We start from the raw sequence: 27,710 nt of genomic DNA on the forward strand, positions 1-27,710 counted from the left end.
TATCAGCGTCACCACCCCCTACAACGCCGACTTTGATGGTGACGAGATGAACCTGCACCTCCCCCCCTTATCCCCCCATTACCACCCCCCATATCACCCTTATCCCCCCCTTATCACCCCCCATATCACCCCTACCCCCCCTTATCACCTCCCTTATCTCTTATCTCCCCTTATCAGCGTCACCACCCCCTACAACGCCGACATTGATGGCGACGAGATGAACCTTCACCTCCCCCCATTACCACCCCCATATCACCCTTATCCCCCCCTTATCACACATGTTACCCCCCCACCCCCCTTATCACCCCCCTTATCTCTTATCTCCCCTTATCAGTGTCACCACCCCCTACAACGCCGACTTTGATGGCGACGAGATGAACCTGCACCTCCCCCCTCCATATCACCCTTATGACCCCCCTTATCACCCATATATCTCCGTTATCACCCCCTTATCACCCCCTTATCTCTTATCTCCCCTTATCAGTGTCACCACCCCCTATAACGCCGACTTTGATGGCGACGAGATGAACCTGCACCTCCCCCCATTGCCACCCCCCATATCACACATATACCTCCCATATCTCCTCTACCTCCCCTTATCACCCCCTTATCACCCCCCTTATCTCTTATCTCCCCTTATCAGCGTCACCACGCCCTATAACGCCGACTTTGATGGCGACGAGATGAACCTGCACCTCCCTCAGTCCCTGGAGACTCGGGCCGAGATCCAGGAGCTGGCCATGGTGCCGCGGATGATCGTCACCCCTCAGTCCAACCGCCCTGTGATGGGCATCGTGCAGGACACGCTGACGGCCGTCAGGAAGTTCACCAAGAGGGACGTGTTCCTTGAGAGGGTGGGTGAAAATTTGGGGTGAAAATGGGGGATTTTGGGGGAAAATGGGGGGAAAATGGGGTGGGAAGCAGCGCCACCTGGTGGTCGCCATTGGTATTGCAATGGGGTATAATAGAAACAGCGCCACCTGGTGGTCACCATTGGGATTGCAATGGGGTATAATAGAAACAGCGCCACCTGGTGGTCACCATTGGGATTGCAATGGGGAATAGAAACAGCGCCACCTGGTGGTCACCATAAGTATTGCAATGGGGAATTAAACAGCGCCACCTGCTGGTCACCATTGGGATTGCAATGGGGGGAATTAAACAGCGCCACCTGGTGGTCACCATTGGGATTGCAATGGGGGGAATTAAACAGCGCCACCTGGTGGTCACCATTGGGATTGCAATGGGGGAATTAAACAGCGCCACCTGGTGGTCACCATTGGGATTGCAATGGGGGGAATAGAAACAGCGCCACCTGGTGGTCACCATTGGGATTGCAATGGGGGGAATAGAAACAGCGCCACCTGCTGGTCACCATTGGGATTGCATTGGGGAAGGAAACAGGGACGTGTTCCTAGAGAGGGTGGGTGCGAATTTGGGGTGAAAATGGGGGATTTTGGGGGAAAATGGGGGGGAAATGGGGTGGGAATGGAAGCAGCGCCACCTGGTGGTCACCATTGGGATTGCAATGGGGTATAATAGAAACAGCGCCACCTGGTGGTTGATATTGGTATTGCAATGGGGGGAATAGAAACAGCGCCACCTGCTGGTCACCATTGGGATTGCAATGGGGGGAATAGAAACAGCGCCACCTGCTGGTCACCATTGGGATTGCAATGGGGTATAATAGAAACAGCGCCACCTGCTGGTTGATATTGGGATTGCAATGGGGGTAATAGAAACAGCGCCACCTGCTGGTTGATATTGGGATTGCAATGGGGGAATTAAACAGCACCACCTACTGGTTGATATTGGTATTGCAATGGGGTATAATAGAAACAGCGCCACCTGGTGGTTGATATTGGGATTGCAATGGGGTATAATAGAAACAGCGCCACCTGCTGGTTGATATTGGGATTGCAATGGGGGGAATTAAACAGCGCCACCTGGTGGTTGATATTGGGATTGCAATGGGGAATTAAACAGAGCCACCTGGTGGTCACCATTGGGATTGCAATGGGGTATAATAGAAACAGCGCCACCTGGTGGTCACCATTGGGATTGCAATGGGGAAGGAAACAGGGATGTGTTCCTTGAGAGGGTGGGTGCGAATTTGGGGTGAAAATGGGGGATTTTGGGGTAAAATGGGGGAAAATGGGGTGGGAAGCAGCGCCACCTGGTGGTCACCATTGGGATTGCAATGGGGTATAATAGAAACAGCGCCACCTGCTGATCACCATTGGGATTGCAATGGGGTATAATAGAAACAGCGCCACCTGGTGGTCACCATTGGGATTGCAATGGGGAATTAAACAGCGCCACCTGGTGGTCACCATTGGGATTGCAATGGGGAATTAAACAGCGCCACCTGGTGGTCACCATTGGGATTGCAATGGGATATAATAGAAACGGCGCCACCTGGTGGTCGCCATTGGGATTGTAATGGGGAAGTAAACAGGGATGTGTTCCTAGAGAGGGTGGGTGCGAATTTGGGGTGAAAATGGGGGATTTTGGGGTAAAATGGGGGGAAAATGAGGTGGGAAGCAGCGCCACCTGGTGGTCACCATTGGGATTGCAATGGGGTGGGAAACAGCGCCACCTGGTGGTCACCATTGGGATTGCATTGGGGAAGGAAACAGGGACGTGTTCCTAGAGAGGGTGGGTGCGAATTTGGGGTGAAAATGGGGGATTTTGGGGTAAAATGGGGGGAAAATGGGGTGGGAATGGAAGCAGCGCCACCTGGTGGTCACCATTGGGATTGCAATGGGGTATAATAGAAACAGCGCCACCTGCTGGTTGATATTGGGATTGCAATGGGGAATTAAACAGCGCCACCTGCTGATCACCATTGGGATTGCAATGGGGTATAATAGAAACAGCGCCACCTGGTGGTCACCATTGGGATTGCAATGGGGAATTAAACAGCGCCACCTGGTGGTCACCATTGCGATTGCAATGGGGTGGGAAGCAGCGCCACCTGGTGGTCACCATTGGGATTGCAATGGGGAAGGAAACAGGAACGTGTTCCTAGAGAGGGTGGGTGCGAATTTGGGGTGAAAATGAGGGATTTTGGGGTAAAATGGGGGAAAAATGGGGTGGGAATGGAAGCAGCGCCACCTGGTGGTCACCATTGGGATTGCAATGGGGTGGGAAACAGCGCCACCTGGTGGTCACCATTGGGATTGCAATGGGGGTAATAGAAACAGCGCCACCTGGTGGTCACCATTGGGATTGCAATGGGGGGAATTAAACAGCGCCACCTGCTCTTTGCTATTGGGATTGCAATGGGGAATTAAACAGCGCCACCTGCTGGTCACCATTGGGATTGCAATGGGGAATTAAACAGCGCCACCTGGTGGTTGATATTGGGATTGCAATGGGGTATAATCGAAACAGCGCCACCTGGTGGTCACCATTGGGATTGCATTGGGGAAGGAAACAGGGACGTGTTCCTAGAGAGGGTGGGTGCGAATTTGGGGTGAAAATGGGGGATTTTGGGGGAAAATGGGGGGAAAATAGGGTGGGAATGGAAGCAGCGCCACCTGGTGGTCACCATTGGGATTGCAATGGGGGGGTAGGAAACAGCGCCACCTGGTGGTCACCATTGGGATTGCAATGGGGGTAATAGAAACAGCGCCACCTGGTGGTCACCATTGGGATTGCAATGGGGAATTAAACAGCGCCACCTGCTGGTCACCATTGGGATTGCAATGGGGAATTAAACAGCGCCACCTGCTGGTTGATATTGGGATTGCAATGGGGGGAATTAAACAGCGCCACCTGGTGGTCACCATTGGGATTGCAATGGGGGTAATAGAAACAGCGCCACCTGCTGGTCACCATTGGGATTGCAATGGGGTAATAGAAACAGCGCCACCTGGTGGTCACCATTGGGATTGCATTGGGGAAGGAAACAGGGACGTGTTCCTAGAGAGGGTGGGTGCGAATTTGGGGTGAAAATGGGGGATTTTGGGGGAAAATGGGGGGAAAATGGGGTGGGAATGGAAGCAGCGCCACCTGGTGGTCACCATTGGGATTGCAATGTGGAATTAAACAGTGCCACCTGCTGGTTGATATTGGGATTGCAATGGGGGTAATAGAAACAGCGCCACCTGCTGGTCACCATTGGGATTGCAATGGGGTGGGAAGCAGCGCCACCTGCTGGTCACCATTGGGATTGCAATGGGGTATAATAGAAACAGCGCCACCTGGTGGTCACCATTGGGATTGCAATGGGGAAGGAAACAGGGACGTGTTCCTAGAGAGGGTGGGTGCGAATTTGGGGTGAAAATGGGGGATTTTGGGGTAAAATGGGGGGGAAATGGGGTGGGAAGCAGCGCCACCTGGTGGTCACCATTGGGATTGCAATGGGGAATAGAAACAGCGCCACCTGGTGGTCACCATTGGTATTGCAATGGGGTATAATAGAAACAGCGCCACCTGGTGGTCACCATTGGGATTGCAATGGGGAAGGAAACAGGGACGTGTTTCTAGAGAGGGTGGGTGCGAATTTGGGGTGAAAATGGGGGATTTTGGGGGAAAATGGGGGGAAAATGGGGTGGGAAGCAGCGCCACCTGGTGGTCACCATTGGGATTGCAATGGGGGGAATTAAACAGCGCCACCTGGTGGTTGATATTAAGATTGCAATGGGGTATAATAGAAACAGCGCCACCTGGTGGTCACCATTGGGATTGCAATGGGGTATAATAGAAACAGCGCCACCTGGTGGTCACCATTGGGATTGCAATGGGGTATAATAGAAACAGCGCCACCTGGTGGTCACCATTGGTATTGCAATGGGGAAGGAAACAGGGACGTGTTCCTAGAGAGGGTGGGTGCGAATTTGGGGTGAAAATGGGGGATTTTGGGGGAAAATGGGGGGAAAATGGGGTGGGAAGCAGCGCCACCTGGTGGTCGCCATTGGGATTGCAATGGGGGAATTAAACAGCGCCACCTGGTGGTCACCATTGGGATTGCAATGGGGTATAATAGAAACAGCGCCACCTGGTGGTCACCATTGGGATTGCAATGGGGGGAATTAAACAGCGCCACCTGCTGGTCACCATTGGGATTGCAATGGGGTGGGAAGCAGCGCCACCTGGTGGTCACCATTGGTATTGCAATGGGGTATAATAGAAACAGCGCCACCTGGTGGTCACAATTGGGATTGCAATGGGGAAGGAAACAGGGACGTGTTCCTTGAGAGGGTGGGTGCGAATTTGGGGTGAAAATGAGGGATTTTGGGGTAAAATGGGGGGAAAATGGGGTGAGAATGGAAGCAGCGCCACCTGGTGGTCACTATTGGGATTGCAATGGGGGGAATAGAAACAGCGCCACCTGCTGGTTGATATTGGGATTGCAATGGGGGAATTAAACAGCGCCACCTGGTGGTCACCATTGGGATTGCAATGGGGTATAATAGAAACAGCGCCACCTGCTGGTCACCATTGGGATTGCAATGGGGTATAATAGAAACAGCGCCACCTGGTGGTCACCATTGGGATTGCAATGGGGGAATAGAAACAGCGCCACCTGGTGGTCACCATTGGGATTGCAATGGGGTATAATAGAAACAGCGCCACCTGCTGGTTGATATTGGGATTGCAATGGGGAATTAAACAGCGCCACCTGGTGGTCGCCATTGGTATTGCAATGGGGTATAATAGAAACAGCGCCACCTGCTGGTCACCATTGGGATTGCAATGGGGTATAATAGAAACAGCGCCACCTGGTGGTCACCATTGGGATTGCAATGGGGGAATAGAAACAGCGCCACCTGGTGGTCACCATTGGGATTGCAATGGGGTATAATAGAAACAGCGCCACCTGCTGGTTGATATTGGGATTGCAATGGGGAATTAAACAGCGCCACCTGGTGGTCGCCATTGGTATTGCAATGGGGTGGGAAACAGCGCCACCTGCTGGTTGATATTGGGATTGCAATGGGGGTAATAGAAACAGCGCCACCTGCTGGTCACCATTGGTATTGCAATGGGGTATAATAGAAACAGCGCCACCTGGTGGTCACCATTGGGATTGCAATGGGGGGAATTAAACAGCGCCACCTGGTGGTCAACATTGGGATTGCAATGGGGTATAATAGAAACAGCGCCACCTGCTGGTTGATATTGGGATTGCAACGGGGGTAATAGAAACAGCGCCACCTGCTGGTCACCATTGGTATTGCAATGGGGTATAATAGAAACAGCACCACCTGGTGGTCACCATTGGGATTGCAATGGGGTATAATAGAAACAGCGCCACCTGCTGGTCACCATTGGGATTGCAATGGGGAATTAAACAGCGCCACCTGCTGGTCACCATCGGGATTGCAATGGGGAAGGAAACAGGGACGTGTTCCTAGAGAGGGTGGGTGCGAATTTGGGGTGAAAATGGGGGATTTTGGGGTAAAATGGGGGAAAAATGGGGTGGGAAGCAGCGCCACCTGCTGGTCACCATTGGGATTGCAATGGGGTATAATAGAAACAGCGCCACCTGGTGGTTGATATTGGGATTGCAATGGGGTATAATAGAAACAGCGCCACCTGGTGGTCACCATTGGGATTGCAATGGGGGTAATAGAAACAGCGCCACCTGGTGGTCACCATTGGGATTGCAATGGTGTGGGAAGCAGCGCCACCTGGTGGTCACCAGTTGGATTGCAATGGGGTATAATAGAAACAGCGCCACCTGGTGGTTGATATTGGGATTGCAATGGGGGTAATAGAAACAGCGCCACCTGGTGGTCACCATCGGGATTGCAATGGGGAAGGAAACAGGGACGTGTTCCTAGAGAGGGTGGGTGCAAATTTGGGGTGAAAATGGGGGATTTTGGGGTAAAATGGGGGGAAAATGGGGTGGGAAGCAGCGCCACCTGGTGGTCACCATTGGGATTGCAATGGGGGTAATAGAAACAGCGCCACCTGCTGGTCACCATTTGTATTGCAATGGGGAATTAAACAGCGCCACCTGCTGGTTGATATTGGGATTGCAATGGGGAAGGAAACAGGGACGTGTTCCTAGAGAGGGTGGGTGCCAATTTGGGGTGAAAATGGGGGATTTTGGGGGAAAATGGGGTGGGAAGCAGCGCCACATGGTGGTCACCATTGGGATTGCAATGGGGGAATTAAACAGCGCCACCTGGTGGTCACCATTGGGATTGCAATGGGGAATTAAACAGCGCCACCTGGTGGTCACCATTGGGATTGCAATGGGGAATAATAGAAACAGCGCCACCTGGTGGTCACCATTGGGATTGCAATGGGGGAATTAAACAGCGCCACCTGCTGAGTGATATTGGGATTGCAGGGGGAGGTGATGATCCTATTGATCCCCCCTATTGTTTACCCTATATACATATAATAGGCTTTCTGACCCCATTTAATCCTATAGGGTTTCTGACCCCATTGTGTCCTATAGGGTATCTGGCCACATTTAAACCTATAGGGTTTCTGACCCCATTGTATCCTATAGGGTTTCTGACCCCGTATTATCCTATAGGGGATGTCTAATAGGGTTTCTGGCCCCATTTAATCCTATAGGGCTTCTGAATCCCCCTATATTATCCTATAGGGTTTCTGGCCCCATTTAATCCTATAGGGCTTCTGAATCCCCCTATATTATCCTATAGGGGATGTCTAATAAGGTTTTTGGCCCCATTGTATCCTATAGGAGACGTATAATAGGGTTTCTGACCCCATTGTATCCTATAGAGTTTCTGAGCCCATATTATCCCATTGGGTTTCTGACCCCATTGTATCCCATTGGGTTTCTGATCCCATATTATCCTTTAGGGTTTCTGGCCCCATTTAATCCTATAGGGTTTCTGAATCCTTCTATATTATCCTATAGGGGATGTCAAATAAGGTTTCTAGCCCCATTGTATCCTATAGGAGACGTATAATAGGGTTTCTGAACCCATTGTATCCTGTAGAGTTTCTGACCCCATATTATCCTATAGGGTTTCTGACCCCATTTAACCCTATAGGGTTTCTGACCCCATTGTATCCTATAGGGTTTCTGACCCCATTTAACCCTATAGGGTTTCTGACCCCATTGTATCCTATAGGGTTTCTGACCCCATATTATCCTATAGGGTTTCTGACCCAATTGTATCCTATAGGGTTTCTGACCCCATTTCTTTATCCTTCGCCCTATATACACACTATAGGGTTTCTGATTCTCTCCTTTTATCCCTTGCCCTATATACTTCTAATAGGGTTTCTGACCCCACTTAATCCTATTGGGTTTCTGACCCCATTGTATTCTATAGGGTTTCTGACCCCATTGTATCCTATAGGGTTTCTGACCCCATTGTATCCTATAGGGTTTCTGACCCCATATTATCCTATAGGGTTTCTGACCCCATTGTATCCTATAGGGTTCCTGACCCCATTGTATCCTATAGGGTTTCTGGCCCCATTTAATCCTATAGGGTTTCTGAATCCTTCTATATTATCGGGGATGTCAAATAAGGTTTCTAGCCCCATTGTATCCTATAGGGGACGTATAATAGGGTTTCTGACCCCATTTAACCCTATAGGGTTTCTGACCCCATATTATCCTATTGGGTTTCTGACCCCATTGTATCCGATAGGGCTTCTGAATCCCCCTGTATTATCCTATAGGGGATGTCTAATAAGGTTTCTGACCCCATTGTATCCTATAGGGTTTCTGACCCCATTGTATCCTATTGTGTTTCTGACCCCATTTCTTTATCCTTTGCCCTATATACACACTATAGGGTTTCTGATTCCCTCCTTTTATCCCTTGCCCTATATACTTCCAATAGGGTTTCTGACCCCATTTAACCCTATAGGGTTTCTGACCCCATATTATCCTATAGAGTTTCTGACCCCATTGTATCCTATAGGGTTTCTGACCCCATTGTATCCTATAGGGTTTCTGACCCCATTGTATCCTATAGAGTTTCTGACCCCATATTATCCTATAGGGTTTCTGACCCCATTGTATCCTATAGGGTTTCTGACCCCATTTCTTTATCCTTTGCCCTATATACACACTATAGGGTTTCTGATTCCCTCCTTTTATCCCTTGCCCTATATACTTCTAATAGGGTTTCTGACCCCATTTTATCCTATAGGGTTTCTGACCCCATTGTATCCTATAGAGTTTCTGACCCCATTGTATCCTATTGGGTTTCTGACCCCATTTAATCCTATAGGGTTTCTGACCCCATTGTATCCTATTGGGTTTCTGACCCCATTGTATCCTATAGGGTTTCTGACCCCATTGTATCCTATAGGGTTTCTGACCCCATTGTATCCTATAGAGTTTCTGACCCCATTGTATCCTATAGAGTTTCTGACCCCATTGTATCCTATAGGGTTTCTGACCCCATTGTATCCTATCGGGTTTCTGTCCCCATTGTATCCTATAGGGTTTCTGACCCCATTGTATCCTATAGAGTTTCTGACCCCATTGTATCCTATTGGGTTTCTGACCCCATTTAACCCTATAGGGTTTCTAACCCCATTGTATCCTATAGGGTTTCTGACCCCATTGTATCCTATAGAGTTTCTGACCCCATATTATCCTATAGGGTTTCTGACCCCATATTATCCTATAGGGTTTCTGACCCCATATTATCCTATAGGGTTTCTGACCCCATTGTATCCTATAGGGTTTCTGACCCCATTGTATCCAATAGGGATTCTGACCCCATTGTATCCTATAGGGTTTCTGACCCCATTGTATCCTATAGAGTTTCTGACCCCATTGTATCCTATAGGGTTTCTGACCCCATTGTATCCTATTGTGTTTCTGACCCCATTTCTTTATCCTTTGCCCTATATACACACTATAGGGTTTCTGATTCCCTCCCTTTATCCCTCGCCCTATATACTTCTAATAGGGTTTCTGACCCCATTTAACCCTATAGGGTTTCTGACCCCATTGTATCCTATAGTGTTTCTGATCCCCATATAACCCTATAGGGTTTCTGACCTCATTGTATCCTATAGTGTTTCTGACCCCATATTATCCTATAGGGTGAGGTGATGAACCTGCTGATGTTCCTGTCCACGTGGGACGGCAAAGTGCCCCAACCCGCCATCCTAAAACCTCGGCCCCTATGGACGGGGAAGCAGATCTTCTCCCTCATCATCCCGGGACACATCAACTGCATCCGGACCCACAGCACACACCCCGACGACGAGGACAGCGGGCCCTACAAGCACATATCGCCTGGGGACACCAAGGTATGGGGCTGGGACCCATAGATCCCATAGGGTTATATGGAGACCCATAGATCCCATAGGGTTACATGGAGACCCATAGATCCCATAGGGTTACATGGAGACCCATAGATCCCATAGGGTTACATGGAGACCCATAGATCCTATAGGGTTACATGGAGACCCATAGATCCCATAGGGTTACATGGAGACTCATAGATCCCATAGGGTTACATGGAGACCCCATAGATCCCATAGGGTTACATGGAGAGCCATAGATCCCATAGGGTTACATGAGGACAGCGGGCCCTACAAGCACATATCGCCTGGGGACACCAAGGTATGGGGCTGGGACCCATAGATCCCATAGGGTTACATGGAGACCCATAGGTCCCATAGGGTTACATGGAGACCCATAGATCCCATAGGGTTACATGAGGACAGCGGGCCCTACAAGCACATATCGCCTGGGGACACCAAGGTATGGGGCTGGGACCCATAGATCCCATAGGGTTACATGGAGACCCATAGATCCCATAGGGTTACATGGAGACCCATAGGTCCCATAGGGTTACATGGAGACCCATAGATCCCATAGGGTTACATGGAGACCCATAGATCCCATAGGGTTACATGAGGACAGCGGGCCCTACAAGCACATATCGCCCGGGGACACCAAGGTATGGGGCTGGGACCCATAGATCCCATAGGGTTACATGGGGACCCATAGATCCCATAGGGTTACATGGAGACCCATAGATCCCATAGGGTTACATGGAGACCCATAGATCCCATAGGGTTACATGGAGAGCAGATTGACCCCATAGATCCTATAGGGTTACATGGACCATCCCCCCCCATATAAAGGCCATATCCCCCCATATAAAGACCATGTTGCTCCATATAAGTTCCTATTGCCTATATAAGGCCATATTGCCCCATATAAAGCCCATATTGCCCCATATAAGTCTATATCCCTCCATATAAGTCCATATCGCCCCATATAGGGCCATATCAACCCATATAAAGACCACATCCCCCATATAAAGGCCATATTGCCTCATATAAGGCCATATTCTCCCATATAAGGCCATATAGCCCCATATAAAGGCCATAACCCCTTATAAAGACCATATTCCCTCTTATAAGCCCATATTCCCCCATATAAAGGCCATATTTCCCCATATAAGTCCATATTTCCTCATATTGCCCCATATAAAGTCCATATTGCCCCATATAAAGTCCATATTGCCCCATATAAAGTCCATATTGCCCCATATAAAGGCTATATCCCCCCCATATAGGGCCATATTTCCCATATAAGTCTATATTGCCCCATATAAAGCCCATAATCCCATATGAAGCCCATATTGCCGTATATAAGTCCATATTGCCCCATATAAAGACCATAACCCCATATGAAGCCCATATTGCCCCATATAAATTCCATATTGCCCAATATAAGGCCATATCCCCCCATATATGTCTATATTGCCCCATATAAAGACCATATCCCCCATATAAAGTCCATATTGCCCCATATAAAGTCCATATTGCCCCATATAAAGACCATATCCCCCATATAAAGTCCATATCGCCCCATATAAAGTCCATATTGCCCCATATAAAGACCATATCCCCCATATAAAGTCCATATTGCCCCATATAAAGTCCATATTGCCCCATATAAAGCCCATATCCCCCCATATAAAGACCATATCCCCCATTTAAGGTCATATTCCCCCATATAAAGTTTCTATTGCCCCATATCAAGACCATATCCTCCATATAAGGCCATATTGCCCCATATAAAGACCATAACCCCATATAATGACCATAACCCCATATAAAGACCGTAACCCCATATAAACCCCATATATCCCATATAACTCCATATTGCCCTATATATGTCTATATTGCCCCATATAAAGCCCATAACCCCATATAAAGACCATAACCCCATATAATGACCATAACCCCATATAAAGCCCATATTGCCCTATATAAGTCCATATTGCCCCATATAAATCCCATAACCCCATATAAATCCCATAACCCCATATGAAGCCCATATTGCCCTATATAAGTCCATATTGCCCCATATAAAGCCCATATCCCCCCATATAAAGACCATATTGCCCCATATAAAGCCCATATCCCCCATATAAGTCCATATCCCCCCCATATAGGGCCATATCCCCCCATAAGCCCATATAACGTTCATATCGCCCCATATAAAGTCCATAACCCCATATAAATCCCATAACCCCATATAACTCCATATTGCCCTATATAACCCCATATAACTCTATATTGCCCTATATAAACCCCATATAACTGTATGTTGCCCTATATAACCCCATATAACTCCATATTGCCCTATATAACCCCATATAACTGTATGTTGCCCTATATAAACCCCATATAGCTCTATGTACCCTATATAAACCCCATATAACTCCATATTGCCCTATATAAACCCCATATAACTCCATATTGCCCTATATAAACCCCATATAACTTCATATTGCCCTATATAACCCCATATAACTCCATATTGCCCTATATAAACCCCATATAACTCCATATTGCCCTATATAAACCCCATATAACTCCATATTGCCCCATATAAACCCCATAAAACTCTATATTGCCCTATATAAACCCCATATAACTCCATATTGCCCCATATAAACCCCATATAACTCCATATTGCCCTATATAAACCCCATATAACTCTATATACCCTATATAACCCCATATAACTCTATATACCCCATATAACCCCATATAACTGTATGTTGCCCTATATAACCCCATATAACTGTATGTTGCCCTATATAAACCCCATATAACTCTATATTGCCCTATATAACCCCATATAACTCCATATTGCCCTATATAACCCCATATAACTGTATGTTGCCCTATATAAACCCCATATAACTCTATATTGCCCTATATAAACCCCATATAACTCCATATTGCCCCATATAAACCCCATATAACTCCATATTGCCCCATATAAACCCCATATAACTCCATATTGCCCCATATAAACCCCATATAACTCCATATTGCCCCATATAAACCCCATATAACTCCATATTGCCCCATATAAACCCCATATAACTCCATATTGCCCTATATAAACCCCATATAACTCTATATACCCTATATAAACCCCATATAACTCCATATTGCCCTATATAACCCCATATAACTCCATATTGCCCTATATAAACCCCATATAACTCCATATTGCCCCATATAAACCCCATACAACTCCATATTGCCCTATATAAACCCCATATAACTCCATATTGCCCCATATAAACCCCATATAACTCTATATTGCCTTATGTAAACCCCATATAACTCCATATTGCCCTATATAACCCCATATAACTCTATATTGCCCCATATAAACCCCATATAACTCCATATTGCCCTATATAAACCCCATATAACTCTATATACCCTATATAACCCCATATAACTCTATATACCCTATATAAACCCCACATAACTCCATATTGCCCTATATAACCCCATATAACTCTATATACCCTATATAACCCCATATAACTCTATATACCCTATATAACCCCATATAAGTCTATATACCCTATATAACCCCATATAACTCTATATACCCTATATAACCCCATATAACTCTATATACCCTATATAAACCCCATATAACTCTATATACCCTATGTAACCCCCATATAACTCCATATTGCCCTATATAAACCCTATATAACTCCATATTACCCTATATAAACCCCATATAACTCTATATTGCCCTATATAACCCCATATAACTCTATATACCCTATATAAACCCCATATAACTGTATGTTGCCCTATATAACCCCATATAACTCTATATACCCTATATAACCCCATATAACTGTATGTTGCCCTATATAAACCCCATATAACTCCACATTGCCCCATATAAACCCCATATAACTCCATATTTCCCTATATAAACCCCATATAACTCTATATACCCTATATAAACCCCATATAAAGTCCATATTGCCCCATATAAAGTCCATATTGCCCCATATAAACCCCATATAACTCTATATACCCTATATAAACCCCATATAACTCTATATACCCTATATAAACCCCATATAACTCCATATTGCCCTATATAAACCCCATATAACTCCATATTGCCCTATATAACCCCATATAACTCTATATACCCTATATAAACCCCATATAACTGTATGTTGCCCTATATAAACCCCATATAACTCTATATACCCTATATAAACCCCATATAACTCCATATTGCCCTATATAAACCCCATATAACTGTATGTTGCCCTATATAAACCCCATATAACTCCATATTACCCTATATAAACCCCATATAACTGTATGTTGCCCTATATAAACCCCATATAACTCTATATACCCTATATAAACCCCATATAACTGTATGTTGCCCTATATAACCCCATATAACTCCATATTGCCCTATATAAACCCCATATAACTCCATATTGCCCTATATAAACCCCATATAACTCCATATTGCCCTATATAAACCCCATATAACTCTATATACCCTATATAAACCCCATATAACTGTATGTTGCCCTATATAAACCCCATATAACTCTATATACCCTATATAAACCCCATATAACTCCATATTGCCCTATATAACCCCATATAACTCCATATTGCCCCATATAAACCCCATATAACTCTATATACCCTATATAAACCCCATATAACTCTATGTTGCCCTATATAACCCCATATAACTCCATATTGCCCTATATAAACCCCATATAACTCCATATTGCCCTATATAACCCCATATAACTCTATATACCCTATATAAACCCCATATAACTCTATATACCCTATATAAACCCCATATAACTCTATATACCCTATATAACCCCATATAACTCCATATTGCCCCATATAAACCCCATATAACTCCATATTGCCCTATATAAACCCCATATAACTCTATATACCCTATATAAACCCCACATAACTAAATATTGCCCTATATAAACCCCATATAACTCTATATACCCTATATAAACCCCATATAACTCCATATTGCCCTATATAACCCCATATAACTCCATATTACCCTATATAAACCCCATATAACTGTATGTTGCCCTATATAAACCCCATATAACTCCATATTACCCTATATAAACCCCATATAACTGTATGTTGCCCTATATAAACCCCATGTAACTCCATATTGCCCTATATAAACCCCATATAACTCTATATACCCTATATAAACCCCATATAACTCTATATACCCTATATAACCCCATATAACTGTATGTTGCCCTATATAAACCCCATATAACTCCATATTGCCCCATATAAACCCCATATAACTCTATATACCCTATATAACCCCATATAACTCCATATTGCCGTATATAAACCCCATATAATTCTATATACCCTATATAACCCCATATAACTGTATGTTGCCCTATATAACCCCATATAACTGTATGTTGCCCTATATAACCCCATATAACTGTATGTTGCCCTATATAACCCCATATAACTGTATGTTGCCCTATATAACCCCATATAACTGTATGTTGCCCTATATAACCCCATATAACTCTCTATACCCTATATAACCCCATATAACTGTATGTTGCCCTATATAAACCCCATATAACTCTATATACCCTATATAACCCCATATAACTCTATATACCCTATATAACCCCATATAACTCTATATACCCCATATAACCCCATATAACTGTATGTTGCCCTATATAACCCCATATAACTCCATATACCCCATATAAACCCCATATAACTCTATATACCCAATATAACCCCATATAACTCTATATACCCTATATAACCCCATATAACTCTATATACCCTATATAAACCCCATATAACTCTATATACCCTATATAACCCCATATAACTCTATATACCCCATATAACCCCATATAACTGTATGTTGCCCTATATAACCCCATATAACTCTATATACCCCATATAACCCCATATAACTCCATATTGCCCTATATAAACCCCATATAACTCCATATACCCTATATAACCCCATATAACTGTATGTTGCCCTATATAACCCCATATAACTCTATATACCCTATATAACCCCATATAACTCTATATACCCTATATAACCCCATATAACTCTATATACCCTATATAACCCCATATAACTCTATATACCCTACATAAGCCCCATATAACTCCATATTGCCCTATATAAACCCCATATAACTCTATATACCCTATATAACCCCATATAACTCCATATTGCCCCATATAAACCCCATATAACTCTATATACCCTATATAACCCCATATAACTCCATATTGCCCCATATAAACCCCATATAACTCTATATACCCTATATAACCCCATATAACTCTATATACCCCATATAACCCCATATAACTCTTTATACCCTATATAACCCCATATAACTCTATATACCCCATATAACCCCATATAACTCTCTATACCCCATATAACCCCATATAACTATATACCCCATATAACCCCATATAACTGTCTGTTGCCCTATAGGTGGTGGTGGAGAACGGGGAGCTGATCATGGGGATCCTATGTAAGAAATCTTTGGGGACGTCGGCCGGATCCTTGGTCCATATTTCATACCTGGAAATGGGGCACGACACCACGCGGCTGTTCTACAGCAACATCCAGACCGTCATCAACAACTGGCTGCTCATCGAGGGTATATGGGGTCTATATGGGGTCTATATGGGGTCTATAGGGTCTATATGGGGTCTATATGGGGTCTATAGGGTCTATATGGGGTCTATAGGGTCTATATGGGGTCTATGGGGCTCTATGGGGCACGACACCACGCGGCTGTTCTACAGCAACATCCAGACCGTCATCAACAACTGGCTGCTCATCGAGGGTCTGTATGGGATCTATATGGGGTCTATATGGGGTCTATAGGGTCTATATGGGGTCTATAGGGTCTATATGGGGTCTATGGGGCTCTATGGGGCACGACACCACGCGGCTGTTCTACAGCAACATCCAGACCGTCATCAACAACTGGCTGCTCATCGAGGGTCTGTATGGGATCTATAGGGTCTATATGGGGTCTATAGGGTCTATATGGGGTCTATGGGGTCTATATGGGGTGTATAGGGTCTATATGGGGTCTATATGGGGTCTATGGGGCTCTATGGGGCACGACACCACGCGGCTGTTCTACAGCAACATCCAGACCGTCATCAACAACTGGCTGCTCATCGAGGGTCTGTATGGGATCTATAGGGTCTATATGGGGTCTATAGGGTCTATATGGGGTCTATATGGGGTCTATATGGGGTCTATAGGGTCTATATGGGGTCTATGGGGCTCTATGGGGCACGACACCACGCGGCTGTTCTACAGCAACATCCAGACCGTCATCAACAACTGGCTGCTCATCGAGGGTCTGTATGGGATCTATAGGGTCTATATGGGGTCTATAGGGTCTATATGGGGTCTATAGGGTCTCTATGGGGTCTATATGGGGTCTATAGGGTCTATATGGGGCCTATAGGGTCTATATGGGGTCTATAGGGTCTATATGGGGTCTGTGGGGTCTATATGGGGTCTATAGGGTCTATATGGGGTCTATAGGGTCTGTATGGGGTCTATATGGGGTCTATAGGGTCTATATGGGGTCTATAGGGTCTATATGGGGTCTATAGGGTCTATATGGGGTCTATAGGGTCTGTATGGGGTCTATAGGGTCTATATGGGGTCTATGGGGCTCTATGGGGCACGACACCACGCGGCTGTTCTACAGCAACATCCAGACCGTCATCAACAACTGGCTGCTCATCGAGGGTCTGTATGGGGCCTATAGGGTCTATATGGGGTCTATATGGGGTCTATATGGGGTCTATAGGGTCTATATGGGGTCTATGGGTCTCTATGGGGCACGACACCACACGGCTGTTCTACAGCAACATCCAGACCGTCATCAACAACTGGCTGCTCATCGAGGGTATATGGGGTCTATATGGGGTCTATATGGGGTCTATAGGGTCTATATGGGGTCTATATGGGGTCTATAGGGTCTATATGGGGTCTATAGGGTCTATATGGGGTCTATAGGGTCTATATGGGGTCTATGGGGCTCTATGGGGCACGACACCACGCGGCTGTTCTACAGCAACATCCAGACCGTCATCAACAACTGGCTGCTCATCGAAGGTATATGGGGTCTATATGGGGTCTATATGGGGTCTATAGGGTCTATATGGGGTCTATAGGGTCTATATGGGGTCTATGGGGCTCTATGGGGCACGACACCACGCGGCTGTTCTACAGCAACATCCAGACCGTCATCAACAACTGGCTGCTCATCGAGGGTCTGTATGGGATCTATAGGGTCTATATGGGGTCTATATGGGGTCTATATAGGGTCTATATGGGGTCTATATGGGGTCTATATGGGGTCTATGGGGCTCTATGGGGCACGACACCACGCGGCTGTTCTACAGCAACATCCAGACCGTCATCAACAACTGGCTGCTCATAGAGGGTATATGGGGTCTATATGGGGTCTATATGGGGTCTATAGGGTCTATATGGGGTCTATAGGGTCTGTATGGGGTCTATAGGGTCTGTATGGGCTCTATAGGGTCTGTATGGGCTCTATAGGGTCTATATGGGGTCTATAGGGTCTATATGGGGTCTATATGGGGTCTATGGGGTCTATATAGGGTCTATATGGGGTCTATATGGGGTCTATATGGGGTCTGTAGGGTCTATATGGGGTCTATATGGGGTCTATATGGGGTCTATAGGGTCTATATGGGGTCTATAGGGTCTATATGGGGTCTATAGGGTCTATATGGGGTCTATAGGGTCTATATGGGGTCTATGGGGTCTATATGGGGTCTATAGGGTCTATATGGGGTCTATGGGGTCTATATGGGGTCTATAGGGTCTATATGGGGTCTATAGGGTCTATATGGGGTCTATATGGGGTCTATAGGGTCTATATGGGGTCTATAGGGTCTATATGGGGTCTATATGGGGTCTATAGGGTCTATATGGGGTCTATATGGGGTTTATATGGGGTTTATAGGGTCTGTATAGGGTCTATATGGGGTCTATAGGGTCTATATGGGGTCTATGGGGGCTCTATGGGGTGTATAGGGTCTACGGGGGCTCTACAACAAGAGACCGCATAGAGTCCCATAGGGATTTGGGGTCGGGATCTATGGGGTGACCCCATAGAGCCCCATAGGGATTTGGAGTCGGATCTATGGGGTGACTTTATAGACCCCAGAGACCCCATAGAGCCCAAAAGGGATTTGGGGTCGGATCTATGGGGTGACCCCCTGGAGCTCAGGTTATATGGGGTGGCCCCATAGAGCCCCATAGGGATTTGGGGTCGGATCTATGGGGTGACCCCCTGGAGCTCAGGTTATATGGGGTGGCCCCATAGAGCCCTATAGGGTTTTGGGGTCGGATCTATGTGGTGACCCTATAGACCCCAGAGACCCCATAGAGCCCTATAGGTTTTTGGGGTTGGATCTATGGGGTGACCCCATAGGGGTTTGGGGTTGGATCTATGGGGTGACCCTATAGACCCCAGAGACCCCATAGAGCCCTATAGGGTTTTGGGGTCAGATCTATGGGGTGGCCCTATAGACCTCATAGTGGTTTGGGGTTGGATCTATGGGATGACCCCATGGAGCTCAGGTTATATGGGGTGGCCCCATCGACCCCATAGGGCTTTGTGGTGGGATCTATGGGGTGACCCTATAGACCCCATAGGGCTTTGTGGTGGGATCTATGGGGTGGCCCTATAGACCCCATAGGGCTTTGGGGTGGGATCTATGGGGTGACCCCATAGACCCCATAGGGCTTTGGGGTCAGATCTATGGGGTGACCCCATAGACCCCATGGGGCTTTGGGGTCAGATCTATGGGGTGACCCCATAGACCCCATAGGGCTTTGGGGTGGGATCTATGGGGTGACCCTATAGACCCCATAGGGCTTTGGGGTTGGATCTATGGGGTGACACTATAGACCCCATAGGGCTTTGGGGTGGGATCTATGGGGTGACCCTATAGACCCCATAGGGCTTTGGGGTGGGATCTATGGGGTGGCCCTATAGACCCCATAGGGATTTGGGGTCGGATCTATGGGGTGACCCTATAGACCCCAGAGACCCCATAGAGCCCTATAGGGATTTGGGGTCGGATCTATGGGGTGGCCCTATAGACCCCATAGGGGTTTGGGGTGGGATCTATGGGGTGGCCCTATAGACCCCATAGGCCTTTGGGGTGGGATCTATGGGGTGGCCCCATAACCCCATATCTGTAGGTCACACTATTGGGATCGGGGACTCCATCGCTGACGCCAAAACGTACCAGGACATTCAGAACACCATCAAGAAGGCGAAGCAGGACGTCATCGAGGTGGGGTTATATGGGATATATGGGGTTATATGGGGTTATATGGGGTTATATGGGGTTATATGGGGTTATATGGGGTTATATGGGGGTATATGGGGTTATATGGGGTTATATGGGGTTATATGGGGTTATATGGGGTTATATGGGGGTTATATGGGGTTATATGGGGTTATATGGGGTTATATGGGGATATATGGGGTTATATGGGGTATATGGGGTTATATGGGGTTATATGGGGTTATATGGGGTTATATGGGGTATATGGGGATATATGGGGTTCTATGGGGTTATATGGGGTTATATGAGGTTATATGGGGTTATATGGGCTTATATGGGCTTATATGGGGATTTATATGGGGTTATATGGGGGTTTATATGGGGTTATATGGGGTTATATGGGGTTTATATGGGGTTATATGGGGTTATATGGGGTTATATGGGGATATATGGGGTTATATGGGGTTTATATGGGGTTATATGGGGTTTATATGGGGTTATATGGGGTTTGTATGGGGGTTTATGGGGGATTTTATGGGGGTATATGGGGTTATATGGGGTTCTATGGGGTTCTATGGGGGTTTATATGGGGTTATATGGGGTTATATGGGGTTATATGGGGTTATATGGGGTTATATGGGGTATATGGGGTTATATGGGGTTTATATGGGGTTATATGGGGTTATATGGGGTTATATGGGGTTATATGGGGTTATATGGGGGTTATATGGGGTTTATATGGGGGTTATATGGGGTTATATGGGGTTATATGGGGTTATATGGGGTTATATGGGGGTTATATGGGGTTTATATGGGGGTTATATGGGGGTTTATATGGGGTTATATGGGGGTTATATGGGGGTTATATGGGGTTATATGGGGTTATATGGGGTTTATATGGGGTTATATGGGGTTATATGGGGGTATATGGGGTTATATGGGGGTATATGGGGTTATATGGGGTTATATGGGGTTATATGGGGTTATATGGGGTTATATGGGGTTTATAGGGGGTTATATGGGGTTTATAGGGGGTTATATGGGGTTATATGGGGGTATATGGGGTTATATGGGGGTATATGGGGTTTATATGGGGGTTATATGGGGTTATATGGGGTTATATGGGGTTATATGGGGTATATGGGGTTTATATGGGGTAATATGGGGTTATATGGGGTTTATATGGGGTTTATAGGGGGTTATATGGGGTTTATATGGGGTTATACGGGGTTTATATGGGGTTATATGGGGTTATATGGGGTTATATGGGGTTTATATGGGGTTATATGGGGTTATATGGGGTTTATATGGGGTTATATGGGGTTTATATGGGGTTTATATGGGGTTATATGGGGTTTATGGGGTTATATGGGGTTATATGGGGTTATATGGGGTTATATGGGGGTATATGGGGTTATATGGGGTTATATGGGGTAATATGGGATATATGGGGTTATATGGGGTTTATATGGGGTTATATGGGGTTATATGGGGTTATATGGGGGATATGGGGGTTTATATGGGGTTATATGGGGGTTTATATGGGGTTATATGGGGTTATATGGGGTTATATGGGGTTATATGGGGTTATATGGGGTTCTATGGGGTTATATGGGGTAATATGGGGTTATATGGGGGTATATGGGGTTATATGGGGTTATATGGGGGTTTATGGGGTAATATGGGGTTATATGGGGTTATATGCGGGTATATGGGGTTTATATGGGGTTATATGGGGTTATATGGGGGTTTATATGGGGTTATATGGGGTTATATGGGGTTTATATGGGGTTATATGGGGTTTATATGGGGTTATATGGGGTTATATGGGGTTATATGGGGTTATATGGGGTATATGGGATTATATGGGGTTATATGGGGGTATATGGGGTTATATGGGGTTATATGGGGTTATATGGGGTTATATGGGGTTATATGGGGTTATATGGGGGTTTATATGGGGTTATATGGGGTTTATATGGGGTTTATATGGGGTTATATGGGGTTATATGGGGTTATATGGGGTTTATATGGGGTTATATGGGGGTTTATATGGGGTTATATGGGGGTATATGGGGTTATATGGGGGTATATGGGGTTATATGGGGTTATATGGGGTTATATGGGGTTTATATGGGGTTATATGGGGTTATATGGGGTTTATATGGGGTTATATGGGGTTATATGGGGTTATATGGGGTTATATGGGGTTTATATGGGGTTATATGGGGTTTATATGGGGTTATATGGGGTTATATGGGGTTTATATGGGGTTATATGAGGTTTATATGGGGTTATATGGGGTTATATGGGGTTATATGGGGTTTATATGGGGTTATATGGGGTTATATGGGGTTTATATGGGGTTATATGGGGGTTTATATGGGGTTATATGGGGGTTTATATGGGGTTATATGGGGTTATATGGGGATATATGGGGGTTATATGGGGTTATATGGGGATATATGGGGTTTATATGGGGTTATATGGGGTTTATATGGGGTTATATGGGGTTTATATGGGGTTACATGGGGTTATATGGGGTTATATGGGGTTATATGGGGTGTATAGGGGATATATGGGGTTATATGGGGTTATATGGGGTTATATGGGGTTATATGGGGTGTATAGGGGATATATGGGGTTATATGGGGTTATATGGGGTTATATGGGGTTTATATGGGGTTATATGGGGGTTTATATGGGGTTTTTATGGGGTTATATGGGGGTTATATGGGGTTATATGGGGTTTTTATGGGGTTATATGGGGGTTTTTATGGGGTTATATGGGGTTTATATGGGGTTATATGGGGGTTTATAGGGGATTTTATGGGGGATTTGGGGTTTTTATGGGGGATTTGGGGTTTTTATGGGGTTTTTATGGGGTTTTTATGGGGGATTTGGGGTTTTTATGGGGTTTTTATGGGGGATTTGGGGTTTTTATAGGGGATTTGGGGGTTTTTATGGGGTTTTATAGGGGATTTGGGGTTTTTATGGGGTTTTTATGGGGGATTTGGGGTTTTTATGGGGGATTTGGGGTTTTTATGGGGTTTTTATGGGGGATTTGGGGTTTTATGGGGGATTTGGGGTTTTTATGGGGGATTTGGGGTTTTTATGGGGGATTTGGGGTTTTTATGGGGGATTTGGGGTTTTTATAGGGGATTTGGGGTTTTTATGGGGTTTTTATGGGGTTTTTATAGGGGATTTGGGGGGTTTTATATGGGATTGGGGCTTTTATAGGGGATTTGGGGTTTTTATAGGGGATTGGGGGGCCTTATATGGGATTTGGTGGATTTTGGGGTCTTTTATATGGGGTTATGGGTCCTTATATGGGGTTTGGGGGCTTTATATGGGATATGGTGTCTTGATTTGAGTTATGGGGTCCTTATATGGGATTTCGCTTCACTCTGGGGGATTTTGGGGTCCTTCTATAGGATTTAGTGGTCCTTCTATGGGATTTTGGGGTCCTTTTATAGGATTTTAGGTATATTTATGGGATTTTGGGGTCCTTCTATGGGATTTCAGGTCATTTTATAGGATTTCAGCTCCGTTTATGCTATTTTGGGGTCATTTTATAGGATTTCAGGTCGTTTTATAGGATTTTAGGTCCTTCTATGGGATTTTGGGGTCCTTCTGTAGGATTTCAGGTCATTCTATAGGATTTCAGCTCCTGTTATGTTATTTTGGGGTCTTTCTATAGGATTTTGGGGTCCTTCTATAGGATTTTGGGGTCATTTTATAGGATTTTATTTCCTTTTATGGGATTTTTGTGTCATTTTATAGGATTTTAGTTCCTTCTATGGGATTTTAGGGTCATTCTATAGGATTTCAGGTCCTTTTATGGTATTTTGGGGTCATTTTATAGGATTTTGGGGTCCTTCTACAGGATTTTGGGGTCATTTTATAGGATTTTGGGGTCCTTCTATAGAATTTCAGGCCCTTTTATAGGATTTTGGTGTCATTTTATAGGATTTCAGCTCCTGTTATGTTATTTTGGGGTCATCCTATAGGATTTTGGGGTCTTTCTATGGGATTTCGCTTCACTCTATGGGATTTTGGGGTCCTTTTATAGGATTTCAGCTCCTTTTATGGGATTTTGGAGTCATCCTATACGATTTTAGGTCCATTTATGGGATTTTGGGGTCATTTTATAGGACTTCAGCTCCTTTTATGTTATTTTGGGGTCTTTCTATAGGATTTTGGGGTCTTTCTATAGGATTTTGGGGTCATTTTATAGGATTTGGGGGTCATTTAATAGGATTTTAGGTCCTTTTATGGGATTTTGGGGTCCTTCTATAGGATCTTGGGGTCATTTTATAGGATTTCAGCTCCTTTTATGGGATTTTGGGCTCATTCTATAGGATTTCAGGCCCTTCTATAGGATTTAGGGGTCATTTTATAGGATTTCAGCTCCTGTTATGTTATTTTGGGGTCATCCTATAGGATTTTGGGGTCCTTCTATAGGATTTCAGGTCATTTTATAGGATTTTGGGGTCCTTCTATGGGATTTTGGGGTCATTTTATAGGATTTCAGGTCATTCTATAGGATTTCAGCTCCTGTTATGTTATTTTGGGGTCTTTCTATAGGATTTCGGGGTCCTTCTATAGGATTTTGGGGTCATTTTATAGGATTTCAGGTCCTTTTATGGTATTTTGGGGTCATTTTATAGGATTTTGGGCTCATTCTATAGGATTTCATCTCCTGTTATGTTATTTTGGGGTCATTTAATAGGATTTCAGCTTCTGTTATGTTATTTTGGGGTCTTTCTATAGGATTTTGGGGTCCTTCTATAGGATTTTGGGGTCATTTTATAGGATTTTGGGCTCATTTTATAGTATTTCAGCTCCTGTTATGTTATTTTGGGGTCCTTTTATGGGATTTCAGGCACTTCTATAGGATTTCAGGCCCTTCTATAGGATTTCGGGTCATTCTATAGGAGTTCAGCTCCTGTTATGTTATTTTGGGGTCATCCTATAGGATTTTGGGGTCATTTTATAGGATTTTAGGTCCTTCTATAGGATTTTGGGGTCATTTTATAGGATTTCAGGTCATTTTATAGGATTTCAGCTCCTGTTATGTTATTTTGGGGTCATCCTATAGGATTTTGGGGTCATTTTATAGGATTTATGTCCTGTTATGGGATTTTGGGGTCATTCTATAGGATTTTGGGGTCATTTTATAGGATTTTAGGTCCTTCTATGGGATTTTGGGGTCCTTCTATAGGATTTCAGGTCATTTTATAGGATTTCAGCTTCTGTTATGTTCTTTTGGGGTCATTTTATAGGATTTTAGGTTCATTTATGGAATTTGGGGATCATTTTATAGGATTTCAGGCCCTTCTATAGGATTTCAGGTCATTCTATAGGATTTCAGCTCCTGTTATGTTATTTTGGGGTCATCCTATAGGATTTTGGGATCATTTTATAGGATTTTGGGGACCTTCTATGGGATCTTGGGGTCATTTTATAGGATTTCAGCTCCTTTTATGGGATTTTGGGATCATCCTATACGATTTTAGGTCCTTCTATGGGATTTTGGGGTCCTTCTATAGGATTTCAGCTCCTGTTATGTTATTTTGGGGTCATTTTATAGGATTTTAGGTTCATTTATGGGATTTTGGGGTCATTTTATAGGATTTCAGGTCATTTTATAGGATTTCAGCTCCTGTTATGTTATTTTGGGGTCCTTTTATGGGATTTTGGGCTCATTCTATAGGATTTCAGGCCCTTCTATAGGATTTCAGGTCATTCTATAGGATTTTAGCTCCTGTTATGTTATTTTGGGCTCATTTTATAGGATTTTGGGGTCCTTCTATAGGATTTTGGGCTCATTTTATAGGATTTCAGCTCCTGTTATGTTCTTTTGGGGTCCTTCTATAGGATTTTGGGATCATTTTATAAGATTTCAGCTCCTTTTATGGTATTTTGGGGTCATTTTATAGGATTTCAGCTCCTTTTATGTTATTTTGGGGTCCTTCTATAGGATTTTAGGGTCCTTCTATGGTATTTTGGTTCTCTCAGTGGGATTTCAGGGTCCTTCTATAGGATTTTGGGCTCTTTCTATAGGATTTCAGCTCCTGTTATGTTATTTTGGGGTCCTCTTATGGGATTTTGGGCTCATTCTATAGGATTTCAGGCCCTTCTATAGGATTTCAGGTCATTCTATAGGATTTCAGGTCCTTTTATGGTATTTTGGGGTCATTTTATAGGATTTTGGGCTCATTTTATAGGATTTTAGCTCCTTCTATGGGATTTGGGGTCCTTCTGTAGGATTTTGGGGTCATTTTATGGGATTTCACTTCACTCTATGGGATTTTGTTGTCCTTTTATGGGATTTTGGGCTCATTTTATAGGATTTCAGCTCCTCTTATGGGATTTTGGGGTCATTTTATGGGATTTTGGTTCTCTCAGTGGGATTTCGGGGTCTTTTTATGTTATTTTGGGCTCATTTTATGTGATTTCGCTCCCCCCAGGTGATAGAAAAAGCCCATAACAACGAGTTGGAGCCGACCCCCGGTAACACCCTGAGACAAACGTTTGAGAACCAGGTGAACAGGATCCTCAACGACGCCCGCGACAAAACGGGCTCGTCAGCCCAAAAATCGCTGTCGGAATACAACAACTTCAAGTCCATGGTGGTGTCTGGGGCCAAAGGGTCCAAGATCAACATCTCACAGGTCAATAGGGGCTTAAAGGGTCCTATGGGCTCTATGGGGTTTGGGGGGGGTTTGGGGGGTCCTATGGGCTCTATGGGGTTGGGGGGGGTTTGGGGGGTCCTATGGGCTCTATGGGGTTGGGGGTCCTATGGGCTCTATGGGGTTGGGGGTCCTATGGGCTCTATGGGGTTTGGGGGGTCCTATGGGCTCTATGGGGTTGGGGGTCCTATGGGCTCTATAGGCTTGGGGGGTCCTATGGGGGTTGGGGTCTTAAAGGTGGGTGGGGGTCCTATAGGCTCTATGGGGTTGGGGGGGTCCTATGGGCTCTATAGGGTTGGGGGTCCTATGGGCTCCATGGGGTTGGGGGGGTCCTATGGGCTCTAT

General features: G+C 45.0%; 1 protein-coding gene across 2 annotated transcripts in view; it reads left to right on the top strand.

Annotated features, from left to right (window-relative positions):
* Positions 1–27,710, top strand: part of POLR2A (RNA polymerase II subunit A) — a 143,566-nt gene that overhangs the window by 29,691 nt on the left and 86,165 nt on the right. For both annotated transcript variants that reach the window (XM_085534227.1, XM_085534226.1), the window contains exons 10-14: positions 644–854; positions 10,012–10,221; positions 16,799–16,967; positions 20,582–20,676; positions 27,144–27,347. In XM_085534227.1, coding sequence (XP_085390353.1) covers positions 644–854; positions 10,012–10,221; positions 16,799–16,967; positions 20,582–20,676; positions 27,144–27,347 — 889 coding nt within the window. The remainder of the gene's footprint in view (positions 1–643; positions 855–10,011; positions 10,222–16,798; positions 16,968–20,581; positions 20,677–27,143; positions 27,348–27,710) is intronic.

The sequence above is a fragment of the Coturnix japonica genome, unplaced genomic scaffold, assembly GCF_054131305.1.
Source record: "Coturnix japonica strain WE unplaced genomic scaffold, WE-NBRP24 Scf079, whole genome shotgun sequence".
NCBI lineage: Eukaryota > Metazoa > Chordata > Aves > Galliformes > Phasianidae > Coturnix > Coturnix japonica.